Source organism: Amblyomma americanum, chromosome 11, assembly GCF_052857255.1.
Source record: "Amblyomma americanum isolate KBUSLIRL-KWMA chromosome 11, ASM5285725v1, whole genome shotgun sequence".
Lineage (NCBI taxonomy): Eukaryota > Metazoa > Arthropoda > Arachnida > Ixodida > Ixodidae > Amblyomma > Amblyomma americanum.
In genome coordinates this window covers 43,940,972-43,965,323 of record NC_135507.1, presented here as the reverse complement: position 1 = coordinate 43,965,323, position 24,352 = coordinate 43,940,972, and the positions used below count along the sequence as shown (strand labels likewise).

Below are 24,352 nucleotides of genomic sequence, written 5' to 3'. Positions count from 1 at the left end.
CTGCAAAAATCGTACAGCACAGATAATTGAATATGTCCGAGGTGTGTTTATGTTAGGTGCCAAAAATGGTGACGCATGATATAAGGGAAAATTGAGCGGAATGTCGTTAACAAGTTTAGTTAAAATGTTATAATGCTAAAAAAATCCGCAGTGAGTACCGATTAGAGTGGCTTTTTAGAGGTGGTTGGGGATTGGGGAGGGCGGAACCGGGATCTGATACTGGAGAGCAAAAAGGGAGCATGGCTTGGAAATAAACATTTTGTTCTGCCACATCAAATACAAGATAGCTAATGCAGCACAGACTGTGAGCAAAGACTGTGACAACATTTCTTTTGGATGAGGATGGTGTTTTGTGGCAATAGCTACATTACGATAGCATTTTGAGCCTTCAGCGTGGCGGCGCCGTGGTGGTGGTCACCACCACTGTCACATAGTTGGTCACGTGGTGCAGAGCAGCTGCCGGCGACACGGCACCGTGGCTGATCACATGGTTTGTCACGTGGTTGGTCACGTGACCAAGTTACACTCGGCCAGCTGTTGCTATCGCGTCAATCGAAATTTAACCAAAGCTAAACCACCGCCAATTTTTTTGCTGATTAATTACCCAAACAAACATAACAGCCAAAACGACGATAACGGGGCCCATGTTATGCCTAAATTTTGCTTCTTCTGCATGAGGCCGCAAAGAAGCACGGCGAGGAAAGTTGAGCAAAAATTTTGCTGCTTTGTTACAGTGCCCCAGCGTACATGTCCAGCACTGTGCAAGATACTGTAACGGTTAGTAAAATTGAAGTTTGAAGTCAGTTTCGACATTTGGAGTGCCTTCAAGGGCATCAGTATCTTGATGGCGATGAACTCGAAGACGTCATTGAAGGCTAATTCTTGGGGTGCATCGAATGCTTCTGCTCAGAAGATTTGAAAACCAGCATTTGGTTTGGGTTGGTTCGGTTTATTGAGGTTTTTAACATCCCAAAGTGAATCAGGCTATGAGGGATGCCACAGTGGAGGGTTCCCGAAATTTCGACCACCGTGCCGACATTTGGTGGCCGCTCATACTGAAAACTAAGAATGCTTTTTGATACTTTAGTTCTGCTTCTATGGCAGGCATAGGGCTTAATAATGCAACAGCATTAGAAGCCCCATCAAGAAAAAAATGGATTATTGGTCTTGTAATTCCCAGGGCTGGAACTTCCAGACGCCGCCAGGTTGGAAGTCGGAGGGGTCTAATGCTGTCACATTGCCAAAGCAGAATGTAATTAGGTGTACTAAGTGCCTCATGTGGGCTTCATTCTTATTTCAACTATTATGTACCAGTAAGAGGACAGGCATGCCCAAGCGTACAGTGAATGCGTTCTTACATTTATGCTGTACTTTTACCTGCATGTCCTGCTGGCATGCTTACAGTAGCAGCAGCAGCAGTCAGACGGGAATTGTGAGGGCTTAGTTTAAGGCATGTTTGGCACAGTGTTCTGCCTGTCACACTTTCTGAGAACAGATGAGTGGGTTGGTTAGTGTCACTTTAAACTTCTAGACTGCTTTACAACATGCATCACACTCAGAAAATTATTTTTTGACAAGTGCTACATTCTGCCTGTGGTGCCAGTTTCTTTGTGTGTGTTTCTTTCTGTGTTGTGTGTACAGTGATCTGGAGTCAAGGCCTTATGGCAACCTGTCTGGTTGGGAATGGGCACGAAGATGACGAAATTGGTCATAAATGAACTGATTAAATGCTTGTGAACAAGGCTTCCATGTGGGAGATGAAATGTCTCAAGATTTTATAATTAGTTCATTTGTAGTTGGTGTTTCTGTTTACTTTCATCCGTGAGGGCACATAAGTGATTTCATGTTAGTACTGCATACCCCTTCCCACCTCCCCTAGGTTTACATTAGAGTTGCACACGCGAGCAACTCAAGCATGTGAAGTGATGGAGGTTGTCAAGATTTCTGATCTGTCTCACAAAAGAGGCACGCTTGGGTTGTTTTCATCTTGCCTTGTGTGGGAATGTGGTTGCTTTTCTTTCTTGACATAATGTACCAACTCCATGCACACTGAACACAGTTCCTCATGTATTCATAACGCTAAACATGGAACACAGCTGCCTATGTCGCTTGCAGAAGTGGCTTCTCTGGGTGCAGCAAGCCTGCTTGCTGGCATTTGATTCCCACTTATGCTGTGTGCGCAGCTGCTAAAGCGATGGCAACCGCAGCCACCTCGCCTCGTCACCGGGCGATTGTGCTGGTCGACATGGACTGCTTCTATGTGCAAGTGGAGCAGCGGCTGGCGCCTGAGTGGAATGGCAAGCCCTGCGCGGTGGCGCAGTACAACACCTTCCAGGGGGGAGGGTGAGTGAATAAGGCAGCCCATTTACTCAGGGCCCCTGTAGTGGTTGTACAATGGTACAGCTGCGAAACGTTTCAGCGGTTAGTTGTCATTGAATGGAGTGAAAATGGAAATGTGGGCGAATGAGGTTAAGACGTTTGCGTGAGTTAAACCTGTGAGGCCCAAGCAACAAACCTGCCAGATGAATGTTGTGAATTTCCAGTACTTCATCTATAGCGGCCCACTACAGAAATGTAAAAAGCTGGCAGATTTATTGCAAAAATTATGATTGCTGCACAATTAGAATGTCGAATTATAATATCTGAGTGCCTAAGAACAGTACAACTGCTTAGAAATGCTTGGGAGCAATAAAACAGGAGTAAAATTCAGCACTGCTTCATCACTGCCCAGTGCAGCAGTACGATCTTCAGAAATTTATGCCTGTTTCGCTGTTATGGCGAACTTTTGCAGTGGGGATATTCTGTCTGCCTCCTGCACCTCCAGCAGCTGACACTCTGACCTTGCATTGATGGCTATATTATAAAATTGAATTTCTGCCATGATATGAGGAGTTGGTGCATATCTGCCAGCATAAACGAATAACTATTCGCGTTCTGGCAGGCTGTATTGCAAGTGTTGCACCAGGCATTACAATCTTAATTGAGGATGAATGGGAGGGTCCTTGGTCCTATGGGGAATATTGTTGAGCTTAGGTTAGGGATGATGGTGGAATATTCTATGACAGGCCACTAGTCTTTGGCTGTCATTGTGCATTCTGTGAAAGTCACGCGATATTGCAAAACTTCTATGTAATCTTAGAAGATTTGGTTGAACTAGTCACACCATGATGGGTCGACTTATTCTCCACTATGATGGAAAAATGTTAGCACCGGTTGTTTGCAGCGATTGCTGAAGAAAATGTATGTGGGATGGCCAGGATGTACAAGTGCAACCAAAATATTAGAGCACGCTTTGGCATTTGAAAATAAAAATTTCTCATGCTTTCCTTACAGAGCATATGATGATTTCTTAGGTTCATATGGGAATGCAACAGTGGCACGTGCTCACATTTGTATAAAGTACTTCCTAATTTTTGCTAGGTAAGGCGTGGCAAGAGTTTGGTCACCGAAGTGTGCTCTGCAATAGTTTAATCCAATAGCGTTAAAAGCCCTGTTACGTAGAAAATCCGGTGCAGGCGTTGTTGGCGTTATGAGCAATAAATAGGGTGGCATTGTGGTTGGCCCAGGCAGCCACCTTCGGAGAAGCAACCTAAGTAGGCAACCTAGGTCACGTGACTTTGTGGGGCCATCACAGCCTACCAGATTGGGAGCGAACTAACCACCCTGGCAGGTGGCTGTTAAATTGATGGTTGACCATGAGAGGTTGTTCAGGAATAGCAACCTGGGTCGCACAAGCCCCACCGGCAGCAGCACCTACCATCGCAGGGCAGTTGCGCACCCTTTAACCGCTGCACTGATGCGCCAAGAGTGGTAACAGGACTCCCAGGGACATACGAACGTGCATTTCAGAATGACCAATTCGTCATATATGGGCATTAACTAATTAACGCTATCATGTCAGATCCTTAAGGCTGAACTTAAGCGTCCCCTCCACTTTTTGGCCAGGACTGTACGTGGTCATGCACAACTTTTGTTTTTCAAAGCGAAAGCTTTACTGGCCGCGCAGTTGCAATTTCACCATGGCGGTGCTCCGAGGAGGCACATGACGTCACAACGCGCGCCTCGCCACGGAGCCAAACCTGTTTGGCCGGGCCGGCGGCAGCTGGCGCACTCGGCACGAAATAGAGATGTGCTTCAAGTCTCCGCCAGTGTGGTCAGAGTGCGCCGAAGCCGCCGAACGTGTCGGCGGTCAAGCGCAGTTGGAGTATAGAGGGTCTCGCTGTGGCCGACGTGATGTCGCCGTGCAGTGCGCGCTCCCGTTATGCCGGAATATAAACGCGCCTTAACAGAGCCTGCACTTAACCACCAACCAACGTATTCGGTGGCGGCGTCTATTGGAGCCACTGAAACCCCCCGCACACTCACTGAATGAAAAAAAAACACCTGTGCCGAGGCTCGGAATCGAATGAGGGTCTTTGGCGTTTGAGGCAGAGACGCTACCACTCCGCCACGATGGCTCAAGCTTTAACCATGAATAAAGGTGCGTCTAGTGAAAGCATTCTTCCGATGCAGAAGTTTCTGCGCTTTCGCTATGTATATCCTGGCCTACCAGAGCTAGGTCACCAGCAATTTTTTTCATTATGATCAGGGAGGTGCAAGGTACCATGCAGGGGAATTTTCTTCCACCAAAACATATGAAGTGACTTCGTAATAACTGAGATGCAGACGCTACAACTGAGCAATTTCAACACAATCATAGCAGTAAACCCTTTCTTGCAGCTACCATTATAGCTGGATGGGGCTGTCTTGCAGTTGCTTTTTGAATGAAATCTACAGCAAGTACTGCCTTGTGCATACTAATGTGACTAAAGGAAGTTAGGACAAAAGAAGTACGTAGGTTTAAGGTATTGGGCCATATTTTGTAATGTTTCGTTTCATTTTTCTTTGCACCCCTGTTGTTGGTGACACAGGCTGTCACATGTGACAGAGGACCAGAAGAAAAGAGAATGAAAGGAAACATTACAAAACATGGCACCTCTTCTCCATCCATCACATCTTCGCTGGAGTTGTGTTGGACGAGGCTGAATGGAAGGACAGCATCTTATGTGCGGGCGAACGTGACTTGCAGGCTGATTGCGGTGAACTACGAAGCTCGTGCATTTGGGGTGAAGCGTGGCATGCGGGGCCAGCAGGCTGAGAAGCTGGCCAAAGGCCTGCACCTGTTCCGAGTGCCAGAGGTCAGGGGCAAGGCTGACCTCACCAGGTGAGTGGCGATGACGTCTTTCGCTCGTATTGTTATGCCAGGCATGTGCAAGTTGGGTTAGGCAGCGCGTACAATTTTTGACTCTGTTCATTTCTGTCTCTTGTCACCTTCTCTTATTTGTTTCTAAGCATCAGGATTGCCTTTCTGAAGTTTGGAACTTGTATCGCTTTGCCAGTAGGTGATGCTTCTACGTGCCCACTGACAGGTACTGGTAGTGCGCTGAGGTAAACCACTAAATAATTTTACCACTTGAAACTGCCTTCAAGGCAGTGTACTGTGATTATTAATTATGTTATTTTAAAATGGAAGCATGGCGGTTTTTTTTTCCTTTGTAGTGCAAGGAGCAGCTCTTTGCTGAAAATAATTTGCAGAGTAGCGTTTGTGTTCAGAAGTCAGCAAACGGTAATGGAGCAGTTTTCTGCATCCCTTCGTATTGATGTGCGCACCTGTCCCAAAAACTGTGGTGGTTAACCAAAGGACAAGCTCGTCTTGAAAGCAGCCCTGGCCAAGCTAATTGGCAGCTTGTTGGTTTTGCTGGTAATGCTTTCTTGGAGCTTTATTCCCGTAGACATAGCAGTGACAGAGAAAATGAGGTCCAAGCATTCAGTATAGCAGGTCCTGTCAGATTTGGCTTTGCTTTTTACACCTCAGTGAAGTTGCCAGGCGCTGATTGTGATGATGAGGACAAGCACTGAAACACAAAAGTGTCGCCCTCAGTGCATGTGTGTAGGCAAGGAAGTGAAAAAAAATTTTTTTAAGGTTGTGTTCATGTAATGTGGTGATGTTTAAAAGAGGTGATGTAAATGCAAGAGGGCCATGTCTTGATTGTAAGAAGCTTAATTGGTTTTTGGCTGTCTGACTCATTGGTCTCATTGAAGGGGCATGGATGCCACATTTTAGCTGTGTGTTCATTATCTGTGTTCATGCGCAAGACGTCAGGCGTGGGCTAGGGAGAATGTGCAGACATGTGTACTGGCGCTGCTGCCACCCTGATTTTGCTGTATGTGCCATGTACAGCTGTTGGCGTAAATGTGCGTTCATTATGCGAATAAATATGGCAGCCACTTTGTTTCTACCACTGAGGTATATTGGCATCTCTGTTTTGATTAATCAGCAGTGTAAATTAGCACTGTATGAATTATTGCTGGAGCCAACTGCATTGACCAAAACTTTCTTTCACGCTTCCCACCATGGTTATATTTCATGCAGGTACCGAGAGGCAGGCGCTGAGGTCCTCTCAGTGCTGTGCCAGTTCAGTGATGTGGTGGAGCGTGCCAGCATTGACGAGGCATACCTGGACCTGACGGAGGCGTGCAAAACAGTGCCGATACCCAGCAGCGTGGATGCTTTACCCAACACATACCTTGGTCAACGGCCCAAGGTGACGGCGTCGCAGGACGGCACTGACCCTAGTACGTGTTTCTTTTATGATAACTCTATGACTTATATTTTCTGAGATGTGTAGGGCTGTTTAGTGTTAGCATTATACAGATCGGAATGTGATTCAGAAGAAAAAATAATTCACCAGCATTTACAAAGCCTGTGCAATGCGACATTCTTTGATAGCAGTTTGCAGTGGTAAAACGGCGCTAGCACTAGTTTGCGCCACTGCACACAGTGGGCGCAGCAGATTCATGAAACCATGCTCGGCACATCGCCATGCATCGTTCCTATTTTTCGAGCCTATTTTCGGTTCCGATTATACGGAGGTTGGAAAATTTTTGTTCCAATCAATGGGTTTTTTTTTTTCCAGTGCCTTAATGCAAAACCAACCAACTGCGAGGCGTTTATTCCATTTAAACGTTGGTTCCGTTTAACCGACTTCCGTTTATCGGGATTCTACTGTATTCTGAAGTTCAAGGCATTTGATCGCTATTAACTCATTGACAGAGGTAACAAGTAGTGAAAGTGAGTGTAGTTGACTGTCAGTAAATTGGTCTGAAAGGAATCCAAAAATTTGGTCAAATTCTGCAGAGCTTAAATTATGTGGGCTGTTTTAATATGCTGAAAATGCAGACTTAACTGAGTTTGAATTAATGTGGTTCCCCTTTATAAAGACGTTATCTGGGGTTTATGCTTTGACGACTTGTGTTGACTCGTTCTTAGTTGCATGAGAAGTGCGTTACTTGGAAAACGAAGGCTGACTGACGAAACCGAAGAATAGCAGCAGTGCATCTCAGTTTTGGCTGGACATCGTTAAGAGGGTAAATCGAGAGAATTTTCAAACATATAGAGTGTTCTAATGCACTACATACGTCTCTTGCACCTCCCTGTCGGTGAATAGTTTCTGCAAAGAAGCAAACAGCTATAAAATATAAAAAGCCAGGAAGCAATCTGACATTGAGTTTTTGCCATAGTCATGATAAACCAAGGTATATTATCATTCATACTGCCACAAAACCTCTCACGTGCATGTTGATTGGCTGCACTGGCTGCTGGAAGTGAGACCCTTCATCATTAGTTGCCTGAAATGACCAAAACCAAGCTTGAATTTTTTTTTTCTTGAGCAAACGCAGAGCGAGTATCAATGGGCATGCGGCTCCTGATGTTACTGACACACAACTGCCCTTATAAGTTGCTCATCACGAAACAGGAAATTTTAAAACTTGATTTAAGAAAACCCCAATATTACCCTTTGAGTGCACTGCACAAGAGGTGTAGAGCTCTAGTGGTAAGCATTTCACGCTTGGAGAAGATGGAGAGCCAAGTGTGAGTCCCGGCCATATCTCGAAATGCAGAAGCTGAGCTTGCTGCGTGGCTGTCTGAAATCGAGGACCCTGACAGCCCAGATGCACTCCTGACGAGGGCCGCCGCGCTTACGGAGCAGATACGAGCAGCCGTCTTCACCCAGACGGGCTTCCGTTGCTCGGCTGGAATCGCACACAACAAGGTCTGCTTCTGCGACTGATCCGCTTGTGTTATCTGGTAGCTGCATTGTTAAAGAGACTTTGAAAAGATCCTATTGAGGAATGCTGAGATCTGCAAAGTGTGGGTGTGCGAATAATTCGAAAGTTTGAATATTGTGCAAATAGTATTGGCCATTCGGTTCGCACCGCAGTTCCGCTGTTCGAACTATTTGCTCTCCCTAGACGTTTAGAAAATACTAGAAGTGTTCGAATGTTCTTAATTTCGGATATGAATCAAATATAATTTTTATTGAGTTGGTATTCAATCCCAGAAATTAATAGGTATTCAAGAAACTTCGATTATTAGAGAAATTTTTGAATATTGAGCAGTGATCGAATGCCGTGCTTACTTACATTAATCCGACCATGGCAGAACCGCAGTATGTGCGCAAATTATCCGAAGATCGAATTTAAAGTGCCTGGAAAACACTACGAAAATGTCCTTTTTGCTTTCTTCTCCATCACTTATCATAGCGTGGTCTGGTCACATTCAAATGCTGATATGCTGGGACTTTATGCGAAGTTCTGCAGGTGGGCTTTCCCGCATATGACAAGTGATGCGAACTAGATAGTCGTCCGCCAGCTTCGAAGAATCATAACGTGAAAGCGTGAGGGTTTTTGTATTCGATCCTTTCATAATCCGTTACATTCCCAATGCCTAAACCCATGACACTCGTCCCGTAACCTTGACAACTCTTCTACCATAAGCTCCACACCATTTTGGTCAACTATGATATACGGGAAAGCCCACTTACGAATTATTACATGGTGTTCTGAAACGGTGCAGCGTAGAGGTGTCACCGGTAAAGCAACTGATCGAGTAAAAATCCCACCTATTGCATGGTGCATTGCAGCCTGTGCATCTGTGATGTGCGTGTAATAGCAGGCGTGAGAAGTATATGAGGGCCCTTGTCGATAGGCCAAAAAATAGACTGGCCGCGCAGTTTTGGTTTCCGAGCTTTGCCACCAGCCCGTGGCAAACGGCGGCTGTCAGCTATGCTTTCGCCGTCCATCCGAACCCACCTTCCCTCTGTTTTTATACTCCAACTGTCACGTTGCTGGTCACTCATTTTTCTCTTGAGAAGTTGTATTGCTGATCCGGCACCTATACGCATTCCCCTCGTTTACGTCCGTGTTGTTCTTATAGCATGCTGAAAGTGTCTGCTAGTCATGCGCTTTTCGCTGTTTGTGCAATGGATCCTTCTCACAAAGCTTCACCGCTTTTTCCGATTTTCGGCATTCTTTTTTTTTCTTCAGAAGGCAGGGCATTTAATAACTCGACCTTTGAATTATTGGGGCATTTTTTCCAGTCTCTTGGGAAATTAGTCTGGTTTTACTACTACCCACCATGTTACTTTTAGTTGGCAGTCATGTGTCTATGGATTTCTTCTTGTTACTCATTTTGAGCAACCACAGTACAGGTTTCATACTGTTATGCTGTCTGATCAAACAGTATAAACCTTTGTGCATGCCATGTTTTTTCTATGGTGCCGAATCATTCTAGGTTTTTTTATTTCGATTCTGAGACCATATGTTGTTTTGGAAAAAAAAAACAAGGACAGTTGCATTTCCCTACTTTCCTTGTTCAGAATTTTTTTTCGTACTGAAGAGATAATTGATATTCAATTCGATATTCAAAGGCATTTCTGCTTAATATTCTTGTTCCAAACTTTCATTATTCACACACTTCTAGAAAGTACGGAATTTCCTGTTCATCTAAACCTGTGGCAAAACATAGCGACATTTCCAAATGGCAGTATCTTGCACTTCTCACATAAGTTAATTGGCTCTTTCGTCACAGGTAAAAAAAATGAAGTGCAGCGCCACGCAGCATGTCACTGAGTCATGTCGGCAAAAAAAAAGCTGACAACTGGCTGTAGGCCTCACTGGCAACGATTCTCTCATTCTCAAACACCTCGGTCAACGAGCTGGCACTTGGGGAAGCAGTTCGTCTCCCGAAGGATAAAGGAACAGCCAAAGCTGGAGCTGGCGTGCACTCTGGGGATGCTTGGTGGCGGCCACTTTGGTTCCTCTTCTTAATTTCTGTCTGTTAGAATCTGGAAACTGCTTAATTTAGGCCGCAGAAGAAGAAATTTCATGAGTAAAAGATCAGCCTCGAAGCCGGCCTGAACTCGTGATATAAACACTCGCCTCACGGAAGGTTTCAGCACACTAGAAGAAGCATTTGCGGCAGCTGTCAGGGTAGTTGATGCCATCTTTTGATACTGATTTGAGGTGCTTGCTTTTATGGACATTCAAAGTAGTGAAATTTGACAGGGTCATATATTCATCTTAACAGAGGAATGTCGGTCAGTCTGCGTGCCGGTATCTTTTTTTTATCTGTGTTAGTAGCATAGACCTCGTTCAGTGGAAAATTCAGTGTCTGTGTGTTTGGTGTGTGAAACCTCGACCCTTTGGAAGCACCTGCCCACCCCCGCTGTCCAGAACCCCTCACCTTCCAGAAGCCCATGCTGCGCCTGAACAAAAAAATGGCGATGAAGTCAAAGACACGATGAGGAAGTGACCATTATAACATGGAAATGTGCTACCAATTGCTGTGAGCGCACATTTGTCACATCACATCGTATGATCACCTGCGCAATTAACTGCGATAGCAGTATCAATGGAACTTTGCGAAAATGCCAGTGTCAGTCTTTAAAGCTGCTCAGGGCACCACACATTTGAAATAATGGTTTTGCTTTGCAGTAGGGAAAAAAGATTGGAGGCAAGTTTTTCTCATATGATGGTGTCTGTTTTTGTTTTTCTTTCATATTCTTCGGAATGACTTGCCCATTGCCGTCGTACTTAATTCCGACCCATCATCATTCAAATCATCCATTGAATCAGCTATGTGCCCTGAACTCCACTCTCTCATGTAATACCCCTTTAATGAAGCCTTTGAGGTTGTTATAAATAAATTAAAAATAAATAACGCAAGATCACATATGTCACACAAGGAAAGCAGAGAATGTTGCTGAAGCGAACGAAATCTGCTGCCTGGTTCCGAGGCTTTGCAGCTCAGGAGAAAAAGTAAAACGAAAGGGTGCATGTGTTGTCGGCTGGTTGTGTGCAGGTACTGGCCAAACTGGCTTGCGGTCTGAACAAGCCCAACAAGCAGACGGTCCTGACTGAGACCGGGGTGCCCATACTGTTCTCTACGTTGCCTGTCCACAAGCTGTAAGCTTTATGTGCATCACTCTAGGTGCGATTGTGCTGCTTATTTGCTGTCTTCTGCTGCAAATTTGACTCGAGCAACAGAAAATGTGACTTTGGTACGGTTTCATTCTGCCCAGCTGTGTAACATCGTTGGGCTCGACTCGACATATGCTGCGATATGCATGATGTAGTAGAGTTATAAATCACGAGTCATGGTGGTAGGGCACTCGGCTATATAATCCAGAGGACCTGGGCTCAATCCTGGCTGCGGGGGGGCAGCATTTTGATGGAGGCAAAACGCAAAAGGATGCCCATATACTGTTCGATGTCAGCACACGTTAAGGAACTCTAGGTGTTCTAAATTAATTAACAGCCTTCCATTAGAGACTATGCTATCTCCCATGGCCCAAGTGTCACTTCAGGATGTTAAACCTCAGAATTTACAATTTAGCTGTTGTGTTTTGACATAGCTGGTAGTGTGGCCACATTTCTTAGGTTTCTACAAGTGGAGCTTAGCTGTTTAGCTGGAGATGTGGCCTTATGACGGCTTCATGAGAAAGGAGATTAACCAGATCATGACATGCCAGATAACATGCCAGATATTGTCCTGTGTTTATTGAATGGAGACTGACATTTGTAGCTGTCAAAGTACTTTGCAGACTCGTGTGCTTGTGGCTGCCTTTTGACAGGTTCGAAATATCACATTTGGTTAGCATAGTTTTAATTAATTACTTAAAGCCTCTTCTAACGGTTTTAGAGTGTGAAACCTGACAGCTCTTTTTTGTTGTTGTGGAGAATGTGCAAGGAGGCTTGAAGCATGCGAGCATTACATGCTGCATGACTGCATGTTATCCGTGACCTGCTTTATGTGGTTGTTCACCCAAGTCCAGAGTTACAGAATATGTTGCCAGCTTGCGTTGCTGCTGGTCCTATACTTTGATGTGATTGGTCTGTTTATGTGTAGCAAGACCCACCGCGAACTGTTCCTAGACTGAACTCTGCTGATGTGTGCTCCAGCCTGGAGAGCAGCTAGAGTTAGGTATGCTTTGTGGAATTGAAACCAGCAACGCTTTGCCTGATTTCTTTTTATTTGTTAGGTTTGGTTTCAAGAAATGAAGTGCTTCAAGACAGGGCAGCTGGAACTGAAAAAAGAAAAAAAAGGAGGAGAGGAAAAGAAAGAAAGCTGAACACTTTCTTTAAGAATTGAATTCCGAGAAGTGCAGGGTAGCTTAAATAAAGTGCTGGGAAGGAGGGCATTAGTTTGGAAGCTACCCTTGCCCACCGTCACGATTGCACTAAGAACGGTTGCTGGTGGGGATGTGATGTCCTAGTGCGCAGATTGCAAACTTGATGATCACTAAGCATAGTGGAGTGCAAAAGTTGTGAATGGCTATACCGATCATGGCCTAATTAAATTAGTCTAGGTTCTTGGTTCCTTTTCATTGTGAAAGTGAACTTGCTATAGTATGTTCCTACTGTGCTGTGCCACATTGTGCTTGGCTGGCATTTAACCCTTTCACGCGTTGCTTGCCATATCTCTCGAGAAAAAAAAAATATATTTCTTTTTTTCTCCTAGATGTAGTTTATGCGGGCCACCAGAAAGCAAACTAGCCAGGTGCATAGGGCAAAACACCAGCAGTTGTTTTCTTACATTCACGTACAAAATTTCGTACATACTGTCACAGTGGTTTGAAATTGTAGCATTGCAACACCAAGATTTGTCAGGGTTGCACTAAAAATGTTTGGAGATGACGTATTTTTCTGCAGAAGTGCACGTGGTGTAGAAATGCAGGAAAACAATGTTACGGATGACAAAATCTGTCTAAATGAGTGTGTTGAAGGGTGTGCTATCAGGCTCACTGTTTTGAGAAGTTTGGTCACCGCATCAGATAGCACACATGAAAAAGCGTAGCAGTCGTGATTTGTCCGAAAGAAAGAAATTGCTGCCAGTAGTTGTAGGGCACTTCCAGAAAAAGCTGCATGTTCACAATGTACACAGTAGTGTGCATAGTGCCTGGAAAAGTTACAACTTGAGTATGCTTTTATATGCCTGCAGTTTTTGTTTATTACCAAAAAAAGAAATCTTGCTTGCAGCTAAGATGCATGGCTTCACTGCACGTGCAGTGTTTGCATGTAATGTCTATTATTGGCTGTTTTTATGCAAGATTGCTTGTATGAAAATTGCTTTTGCCAATGCTGTTCCCTTCTTGTCTTTCCTGCCTGTGCTACTTGCATGCAGGGTTTAAGTGTTACTGTTGTTCCTCTGCCTTTTCTTTCCTTTCCACTGCTTCTTTTCAGCACTATAGTAGCTCACTTTGCGACGTAAGTTTTGGAGACATCCCTTAATGCTTGTCCTTATGTTAGCATGTTAAATAAGAAAACATCGCTCGTCCTTTTCAGTTTGTCAGTTTGTCCTTGCAGTTTCCTTTCTTGATAAAACTGCTTTAAGGCAGGCATGAAATGCTCACAGTGTTTCTCTCAATTTATTTTCTTTGGGACCGCAAAAGTTTGTTTGCGGTAGTGGAAGCTTGAGTTATCATAACTTTTGTATTGCTGAATTTGTGCTTAAAGTGCCCCTGAAAAGGGGGCTTGAGGTTGGCTATAAAATGTTTCCATTGTGTACAGGCCATTTGAGCATTCATGCTGCGCGTAACGCCTCAACAGAGAGCCGATAATTTGCGATGCATTTTTAAAAATTCCCACTCGCAGCGACCAGTGGGGGCATTGTGTTGCGTAGTGCTCGTTATGTCAGCAGCGGAGGGCTATCATTGGTTCGCCATCTGCAGCCACTCCGGTGCGTCAGGTAGCACCGCCTCCCGGGGTAACCTCCATGCGCGTTGGCAGCCAGGGAAGGGGCCAAATGGGTGGGGCTGGCGGAGGTAGCGTGCAAAAAGTGATAAGAGGAGAGCGAAAGGCACGAAGACGCGGAAATTCAAATTTTGACTGCAGGTAGCCCAGCTTCCGCAAAAAGCATTAAAAAAATTCTCGCTGCAGGATATTTGTGAACTGACATCCTTTCATATCCTAGGCATACCGCAACTTTATTGAGAGTCTCTTTCAGAGCCCGTTTAAAAGTGTAATCTTCGGCATTTACTGCATGGATGAATGTATGTGCAAAATGGAGCAGCGATGGCGTGGAGGTAGAACATCCGCCTCGCGTGCAAGAGGACCGGGGTTCAAATCCTGGTGCCGCGCAATTCTCCACCGGGTTTAAAAAAAAAAAAAGAAAGAAATCCGCGTGTCGATGGAATTGCATAACCAGGCCTGGAGTGCGGCCTTATCTCGGTGACCAGAACCGACAACGCACTCTCTCACCAGAGCAGGATTTGGCCACCCTGGTGTAGTACTTGGCCACAACCTTCTATGATCAAACCAATTAACCCTCGGCCCTCAGTCCCCAGCGGCTGCAGAGCAACTGACCACGGCGGCGGTCAGACCTGTGACGCAGCGGAGGGTGCTAAGAATCTCTGGCTCCGGACAGGCCGCCATTGGAATCTGAACCTGGCAACGCTTAGAGCTAGAACTTTAGCTAGTGAGGCTAGCCTAGCAGTGCTGTTCGAGGAACTAACGGGAATTAAATGGGATGTGATAGGGCTTAGCGAAGTTAGGAGGACAGGTGAGGCGTATACAGTACTAAAGGACGGACACATACTGTGCTATCGCGGGCTAAAGGATAGACGAGAACTAGGTGTGGGTTTCCTCATTAATAAGGATATAGCTGGCAACGTAGAGGAGTTCTACAGTATTAACGAGAGGGTAGCAGCAATAGTAATTAGGCTGAATAGGAGGTACAAGCTGAAAGTGGTGCAGGCCTACGCACCCACATCCAGCCATGATGACCAGACCGTTGAAAGCTTCTATGAGGACGTAGAATCAGCAATGAATAGAGCAAAATCGCAGTACACTGTACTGATGGGCGACTTCAATGTGAAGGTGGGCAAGAAGCAGGCTGACGACCACGCGGTAGGTGACTATGGGATAGGCTCTAGAAATAGCAGGGGAGAGTTATTAGTCGAATTCGCGGATAGAAATAATTTACGGATCATGAATACCTTCTTCCGCAAACGAGAAAACAGGAAGTGGACCTGGAAGAGCCCCAATGGTGAGATTAAAAATGAAATCGACTTCATACTATGCGCTAAACCTGGCATCATTCAGGATGTGGCCGTCCTCGGAAGGGTGCATTGCAGCGACCATAGAATGGTAAGGTCTAGAATTACCTTAGACTTGAAGAGGGAACGGAAGAAGCTAGCGAAGAAGAAGACCATTAACGAGTTAGCCGTAAGAGGGAAAGCACAGGAGTTTAGGATAGCGCTGCAAAACAGATACTCGGCTTTAACTGAGGAAGATGATCTTGATGTTCATTCAATGCACGATCACCTGACATCAATAATTACGGAGTGCGCAGTAGAAGTAGGCGGTAGGACAGTTCGAAAAGATACCGGGAAGCTATCTCAGGTGACGAAAGATCTGATTAAGAAGCGCCAAAACATGAAGGCATCTAACACTACCGATAGAATAGAACTAACGGAGCTATCAAAGTTAATAAATAAGCGCAAGGCAGCCGACATAAGGAAGTTTAATATGGAGAGAATCGAGCATGCTATAAAGAACGGAGGTAGCCTAAAAACAGTGAAGAAGAAACTAGGCATAGGTAAAAACCAGATGTATGCATTAAGAGACAAGCAGGGCAATGTCATTAGCAATATGGATAAGATAGTTAACGTAGCCGAAGAGTTCTACACAGAGCTCTACAGTAGCCAATGTAATCAGAGCGCCAATGAGAAAGACAGCAGTGCACAGCAATGCGTCATCCCGCCAGTAACGAAAGATGAAGTAAAGAAAGCCTTAGAAGCAATGAAAAGGGGAAAAGCAGCTGGGGAGGATCAGGTAACAGCAGATCTGTTGAAGGATGGAGGGGACGTCGTGCTAGAAAAACTAGCCACCCTGTATACGCAATGCCTTATGACCTCGACTGTACCAGAAGCTTGGAAGAATGCAAACATTATCTTAATTCATAAGAAGGGAGACGCCAAGGACTTGAAAAATTAGAGGCCGATCAGCTTACTATCCGTTGCCTACAAAGTATTTACTAAGGTAATCGCTAATAGAGTCAGGGCAACGTTAGACTTTAATCAACCAAATGATCAGGCAGGCTTTCGTAAAGGATATTCCACAATAGATCATATTCACACTATCAGTCAGGTGATAGCGAAATGCGCAGAATATAACCAACCTCTATATATAGCTTTCATTGATTACGAGAAAGCATTCGACTCAGTGGAAACCTCAGCAGTCATACAGGCATTGCGTAATCAGGGGGTAGAAGAGCCTTATGTCAAAATACTGGAAGATATATATAGCAACTGCACAGCTACTATAGTCCTCCATAAAGTCAGCAATAAAATTCCAATAAGGAAGGGCGTCAGGCAAGGAGACACGATATCGCCAATGCTGTTCACCGCATGTTTGCAGGAGGTATTTCGAGGCCTGAATTGGGAACAGTTGGGAATAAGAATAAATGGAGAATACCTAAATAATCTGAGATTTGCTGATGACATTGCCTTGCTGAGTCACTCAGGAGGTGAACTGCAAATCATGATCAACGAGTTAGACAGGCAGAGCAGATCGATGGGTCTAAAAATTAACATGCAGAAAACCAAGGTAATGTTCAACAGTCTAGCAAGGGAACAACAGTTCACAATTGGCAGCGAGAGCCTAGAAATTGTGCCGGAATACGTCTACTTAGGGCAGGTAGTGACAGCTGATCCGGATCATGAGAGGGAGATAACTAGAAGGATAAGAATGGGGTGGAGCGCATATGGCAAATTCTCGCAGATCATGAGTGGCAGTTTACCAATTTCCCTCAAGAGGAAAGTGTACAACAGCATAATCTTACCGGTACTCACCTACGGGGCAGAAACGTGGAGGCTAACGAAAAGAGTTCAGCTTAAGTTAAGGACAACGCAGCGAGCCATGGAAAGAAAAATGATAGGTGTAACGTTAAGAGATCGGAAGCGGGCAGAGTGGGTGAGGGAACAAACACGGGTTAATGACATCCTAGTCGAAATCAAGAGAAAGAAATGGGCTTGGGCAGGGCATGTGATGCGAAGGCAAGATAACCGCTGGTCTTTAAGGGTAACGGAGTGGGTTCCAAGAGAAAGTAAGCGTAGCAGGGGGCGGCAGAAGGTTAGATGGGCGGATGAGATTAAGAAGTTTGGAGGCAAAGGGTGGATGCAGCTGGCAAAGGATAGGGTTAATTGGAGAGACATGGGAGAGGCCTTTGCCCTGCAGTGGGTGTAGTAAGGCTGATGATGATGATGATGATGTGCAAAATACATTCTTCACTTTTTGCTAATGCCTCCAGTTTTCCACTGTTAAAGGGGCACTAAAGGATAATTGAGGTTTGCCTGTGTCAATTGGTTGCCATGCTGTATGACCAAAACTAATTTATTCGATATAAATCTTGTTTTGTTGCCTTGAAAAGACCTGGAAATCAAATGCGGGTATTGCCGCCATGTGCTGTTTTTGTAAACTTCCCGAATTGATGCCAGTGCCCTTTTAACAGTGCAAGAGTGGAGGAGCGGCATAGTGTAGATTTTTCTGTTGAAATCTGCGCAACGGGAGGTGTATATGCAATGTGGACAAAAGGTAACCGACAATTCTTTAGCTTTATAGAATGGATAAGAAAGAAAAGGATGAATGTAGCCTTTGGGTGGAGGGAGTCAATGAGACAGGGAATTCGCTGGGCATAAGGTGGCCGCAGCTGGCACAGGACAGGGCTAGCTGGAGATGACTTGGTTGTGCAGTGGTCATAACCTTGATGATGATGACAGGGACGATGGTGGTGCAAAAAGCCTGACTACAGAAGTTTGGTTTCATTAGTGCAAAAGCACTCGTACGGTCACCAACACCGACTAGGAATCTTGGCATCTTCGGATGTTTGGATCTTGTGCCTTTGCCTAGCAACAGCGACGCCACATTTGGAGATTAGAAAAGAAATCACATCAACATCCATGACCGGGAGCCAAATTTATGGCGGCACGAACAGATCAGCTTCAAAGGCCGCTGCGCGAGGGCACCTGGCTACAGCCGCAGTCAAACACACCTAGGGTTTAACTGCAGCACACTCTCGCGCTGTGCATTGCACGTTGTCGTCTTCATCAGATTGATCTGAGTCCTGAGTCCAATGTCGCCAGTCGTGCCGACGACTTAGCAAAGCAAAACCATGAGCCAGTCGGGCTAAACACACGCCTTCACACGTCTACTCAGTTTAACTACGGGTTTAACTCGTACGTTAAAACCTTGCCAATTTTATTTCGCTACTCATTGTTTGTGGTCCCTGTTGGCTCTCTCACTGTGTGTGACCAGACGCCAGCCGATTGATGCTTTGTTTTGTTCGGCATTTTCTTTTCTCCCCTTCTTTCGGGAAAAAAACAGACGCAAGCTGGGCGGCAAGTTGGGCCAGGATATCCAGGAGCTGCTGCAGGTGGAGGTGGTGGCGGACGTGCTGCGTTTCTCCCAGGACCAGCTCGCCTCCCACTTTGGCCAGAAGACAGGGTGAGGGACGACTGGGGGACGGTGGTGCAGCATCTGGGACAGCAGAGAGTCTGATAACTTTGCTCCGCTGGAGTAGTGCTCCGAAAGAAAATTGATTATTGAAAGGGGCTGTTATGTTCACGTGCGGGAAATATATTATGGAGCACGCTTCGGCATTTGAAATTTTCTTGCGTATTCCGTAGAGAAGATATTATTGTTTCGCGGGTTTTCGTGTTTGAGTGCACTAATGGCACGTGCTCACATACGTGCAAAGTACTTTCTAATTTTTGTTAGGCAAAGCGTGACAAGAGTTAGATCGCCAAAGAGTTCTCTAATATATCGCAGCTGGACTGAATATCTAGGACTTGCATCCAATTCAGGAGCATATTGGCTCTTCTTGGACAGCTGTTGAACCATTTTCAATGGACGGCGCTGCTTTTAAGGGACAACATAAGGCGTAGCAACTGATTGAAGTGGATTGCTTTTATTCTGTATCAAAAATTGCTGTGAATTGTATTTATGTTGTAGTTTTCCTTTGTATGTTCATAACAAAAACAGTGTAAGGTAATTTTGTGAGTTGTACACCTCTTGGATAGTTTAGATTACATCTAATTTGCACTAAATTTTTTCAGGTTCATCTAAATTGATACAGATGGATGTCCAGTGAGAAGAACGCCGCATTTCTTGTGTAGTTTAATTGTAGAACTGCGGTTGGGCCACGAACTAAAGTGTTCTATAATTGCCATGCTACACAGTAAAGTCTTGTTGCTCAGTGCTAAACTTTCTTAGAACCGTTACTTTTTTGCTACTAGTGGCACGTGTTCTATCTGGTTAGTATAAAGTGCCATTTTGATCAGGCTTGCTCACAGTTGAGAACTGCACTGGGATTCTGGGTGAATTGAAAATGCTGTGTGAATACTCTGAATGTATTCAACATTGCTAAACTGAAGTGAATTATAGTTAATCTGAACTCGCCTAATTCAAACATCTTGTTTATTCAGCTTATTTATTAGCCCTGTCAATGTTAAGTGTGTAAGCAAGGCTTCCCGTAATTTAAACTCTGGATAATTCAGACAAATGTTAGGTCCTCTTCGAATTTGAATTGTCATGAGTTGATTCTATAACCTTCAGGGACATGGTTAACCTGATGGCATGGTGTTTTTAAATTTAATGAATGCCAGGTACAGTCAAACCCCGTTACAACGAACACCACATTAACGAACATTTCAGATTAACGAACTTTTAAGAAATCGCATGCCGACTGCTTGTAGTTTCAATGTAAAAATATTTCACTACTACGAACTTCAGAATAACGATCGTTATTTAATTTCCGTGTCATCTTAACAACACCTCAGTACTACGAACTCATATCCCGAAATGCGAGGATTCTTAGATTTCAGTGTATCCGTCACGACAGTCAAAGCTCTAAGCTAGCAGACGACGCAGCGCGAAGAGCAGGCGCCTTGCAACTTGCTTCCCGCTAAAACCTGAGATTGCGCGGGAGGAGAAAGATGCGGGCGGGGACTTTTTTTTTTTTTTTCCTTCTCCGTCGCGGAGGCAACAACGCACCAGGAGTGGAGAGGCGGGGAGCATGGGCTCGTAAAACCTGAGACGGTGCGGCAGAAGGAAAAAAAAAAGTAGTAATTAACGCTGAAGTGGGCCTTTTCTTTTTTTCCTGTTGCGGAGGCGACGACGCATCACGTTTTTCTTGCTTGTTTTCTCAGTTGTTCGCGTGCTGTCACCCGTATCAGGCCTGTCCATCTTGTTTTTCTTCTGGTTATATTATTGTGTTAGAAGTGCGTGCCGTCGTTCGCGTTGCCATGAGCTCAACAGCTCTAACCACGGCGAAGAAGCAAAAGCAGTTTTCTTTGAACGAGAAAGTAGACATTCTTTGCGAGATAGAAGACTGGAAGTAACAATCCGTCGTGGCTAAAGAACGTGGAGTGGCGCGGTCGACGATCACCATGATTCTCAAAGATGAAGAGAAAATCTTTAAGCAGCAGCAAGAATCTCAGCTTACCCCGTCAAGGAAGTGACTGCGGCTCGGCGATTTCCAGAATATTGACGCAGCAGTGCTGACTTAGTTTAAAGACGTGAGAGCACAGAATGTGCCAGAATCTGTGCTGCACCTGTCAGAAGACGATCACGGACTATTTCAAATAAATGTGCCTTGTCTGACCATCACGTGTGCATTGTGTGAGAAACGAGTTCAAGGAGGTACTGTTTCAAAGGTAGGGCGTTTGCGTTACTGAAATGCTATTGTTATGGCTAATTTTTGGGCTTTCACTATAACGACCTTTCAGAATAACGAACATTTTCCCGCGGTCCCCTGAAGTTCGTTATACCGAGATTTCACTGTAGCATACTAAATAGCTTACCACTAAAGCCACTTCTAATTCAAAATAATTGATATAGTGTCTGCTGTGCTGTAGTTGCAGTGTAATGACTGTCATGTCATGAATGTTGTGTTAACAGATAAACCCCAAATATATTTATTTGTTTTAGAAATTTAAAATTCACATTGTTGTCTAGCGTAATGGTACGCTGGGCTATCAATAAGTGTTGTGATGTTTGCTAGCTGTGTTTTGAGAATACAGGCATTAAGGGTTACTTAGCTGGGAAAAAGTGCTTGTGGCAGTTATACAGGCACTGTACAGCACAGGCTAGTGCTGAAAAGTCATGGTTTAGTGAAAACCAATTTCAGCTCCTAGAGAGCCTGTCACATTCTTAGGCTGGTAACGTGTCTCGTTGCGGGTGCCGTGGCTTCTGTTGTGATCTGTCATGGTGTATAATGAGACGTAGCTGTTTCTTCCAGAACTTGGCTGTATCATCTCGTCCGTGGTGTCGACCATGAACTGGTGACTCCACGCAAGCTAGCGCAGTCCATTGGCTGTGGCAAGAACTTCCGTGGGAAGCTCGCCCTTGACACAACAAGCAAGGTGAGTTTGAGATTTTGGAACAATTGAAAGTCTGACTTTCTGACAGTCTGACAGTTACGAACTTGTGCTAGCACTCAAAAATCAAATTTTTTTAGAGCCTACCTCTTAGGCATTTGTTCCCGGCTTGTGCGTCATAGTCGTCGGCGTTGTCGGAGTAACTGGTTGTCTAAGTAGCAGAGCAGAACACCACCTGGAAAGCGGCTGCTACAGTAGATCCCGGAGAGTGACTAGCAGTGTGACACACCACCATTCACAAAGAGCTGCGCTCAGATTTTGCATTACAGTCGAACCCGGATATATCGAATTCGACGGGGATCGGAAAATAGTTCGATATAGTGAAAATTCGATATACAGATATAGGCCAAAAAAGCACTCGCGATCATAAAAAATTGTGGCTTACCAATTGGAACAGCCGCGAATCACATAGCATGTGCACAATATGAAAGCGCTTTATTTCACGGAAAAAAATCACTAATTTTGGGCTGATTTTTCCTCTGGGAAATGAAGTTTAAAACACTAGTTTCAATCTTCTCGAGACTGTCTAGGTGCGAGAACCCAGTGCCTTCCATTTCGCCGCAACAGCGCCGAATCAGGCTGAACGCTGACGCCAGTTCAGTGGCTGTGCACGGACGCGTTTCTTCGAAAACACAGTTGCCCTCGTTGTCGCTGGAATCGCTGTCTTGAACGCCAGCTATTCCGGCCACAATGTCCTCATCAGCGAGGTCGGCTACCGCTTGAACTTCGCTGTCAGCGTTAATGAAGTCATCAACAGTAACTTCGGGCGGGACGGTGCCGGAAAAATTGGACAAGTCGCGGAACGCGTCCTCCAAGCACTCATCGTCGTCTAAAGCTTCCGGACATTCATCTCTTTCCACTTCAAGGCCTGCCTTGCCAAAACAGTTGGCTACTGTGGCCTGCTTCACGTCGCCCCAAGCGCCGGTAATCATCTGGATCGCGCCAAGCAGGTCAATCTTGAGATCGGTTCCCATGCGGAGGTTTATGAGGAGCCGTTGAATAAGTCGCTTCCGATAGCCTACCTTGAATGCCCTTATGATACCCTGGTCGAGGGGCTGCAGTCTCGCTGTGGTGTTCGGTGGGAGAAACTTCAATTCGATGTGCTGCAGCTTGCAAGTTGTTTGATGGGCCGAACAGTTGTCTACCAGAAGGCAAACTCGGCGGCCCGACTTGCCCAACTCAGCGTCCCAAGCCTGCAGCCATTCAACAGAAAGTTGACGTGGCATCCAGGCCTTCCTATTACAGCCGTAGCGGATGGGAAGCTGTTTACAGTTCTTGAAGCAGCGCGGTGACTTGCTCTTCCCGATCACGAATGGCCGTAGCTTGCACGAGCCGTCCATGTTGGCTGCAAGCAGCACCGACACACGCACTTTGCTCATTTTACCACCGTGGCATGTGGTTCCACGAAGAGCGAGTGTCTTATTCGGCAACATTTGCCAAAAGAGACCAGTTTCGTCTGCATTGAAGATTTCTGCAGGCGAAAACTTCTCAGTGATCTTCGGCCACTCCTCAGAAAGCCACTGCTGCATCTCTTGGCTGCTGACAGCCCCACTTTCGCCTGAAATGGCCTTTCCTACAATGCCGTGGCGGTTTTTAAACCGTTGCAGCCATCCAGTGCCACCGCAAAAGTTCTCTTCGCCAAGAGCCGTAGCAAACCATTTGGCCTTTTCGATTAAGGTCGGGCCATCCACGGGAATATTTTTCGCTCGGATTTCAAGAAACCACGTGTAAAGTGCCTTCTCCACTTTGTCAAAAGCATCAGGGCGCACACGACACGCTCCCGAGTGACTTTCCTCACCTGCTTTAAGCTTGATGTCCTGCTTGTTTTTTAGCAACGTACTTAAAGTACTCCGCAGAATGCCGAATGCGTCTGCCACGGAGGACTTCTTTTCTCCATTCTCGATACGCCAGATTACTTCAAGCTTTCTTGCAAAGTCCAGATTCTTCCTCTTTTTTATGTCCGCGGATGCCATAGCTCACCAGATGACTGCAATCACACACGCTACACACGGCACGTTGAAACAGAGGTACGCACAACAACACGCACGATGTGCAGATGGAGCAGTCCGAGTGAAGCCTGTTCGAGCGACAGTCAACGGGGCTGCGAAGGAACGACAAAGGGAAAAGAAAGAAGAGAGCGGGGAAAAAGATCGGCGGAATATGCCGTCGAAGGCGCTATGTTCGTTTTTTGAGCCCTCTCTGGCTCTCTCGTCTCCCCTGGCCCACAAGCGACCGTGCCGACCCTTCACTCTCTCTCTCTCTCCCTTTTCCCAGGAAGCGTGGCTTGGAAACGTCGCCGCGTCTCCATGCCGCGCACTCTCTTCGATGAGCTCCAATGCCCTTGCCCAATGCACACGCTGGCGGTAGAGGAGGAGCGAGAGAGCTCGCGCCGGTGGGGCGCAAGAACGGGGGAAAGGCTCTGCGTCTCCGTCGCTAGGCGACAGCCGCGCATGCGCAGAGGAGAAGCCTGCTGACTGACTCTAGGAAAAGTTTACCTCTGAGGACCAGACACGAATGTCTTTGGGAAAAGCGCACCTTCCAGGGGCGCGGCGCAGCGCGCCGTTCGATATATCGAATGTCCAACGAAAATGGAA

At 45.7% G+C, this 24,352-nt stretch overlaps 1 protein-coding gene across 1 annotated transcript in view; it reads left to right on the top strand.

Annotated features, from left to right (window-relative positions):
• LOC144111182 (DNA polymerase eta-like) overlaps window positions 1-24,352 on the top strand; it is a 42,613-nt gene that overhangs the window by 3,100 nt on the left and 15,161 nt on the right. The window contains exons 2-8 of the mRNA XM_077644357.1: window positions 2,184-2,343; window positions 5,069-5,203; window positions 6,413-6,615; window positions 7,942-8,093; window positions 11,183-11,286; window positions 18,706-18,825; window positions 21,620-21,743. Coding sequence (XP_077500483.1) covers window positions 2,184-2,343; window positions 5,069-5,203; window positions 6,413-6,615; window positions 7,942-8,093; window positions 11,183-11,286; window positions 18,706-18,825; window positions 21,620-21,743 — 998 coding nt within the window. The remainder of the gene's footprint in view (window positions 1-2,183; window positions 2,344-5,068; window positions 5,204-6,412; window positions 6,616-7,941; window positions 8,094-11,182; window positions 11,287-18,705; window positions 18,826-21,619; window positions 21,744-24,352) is intronic.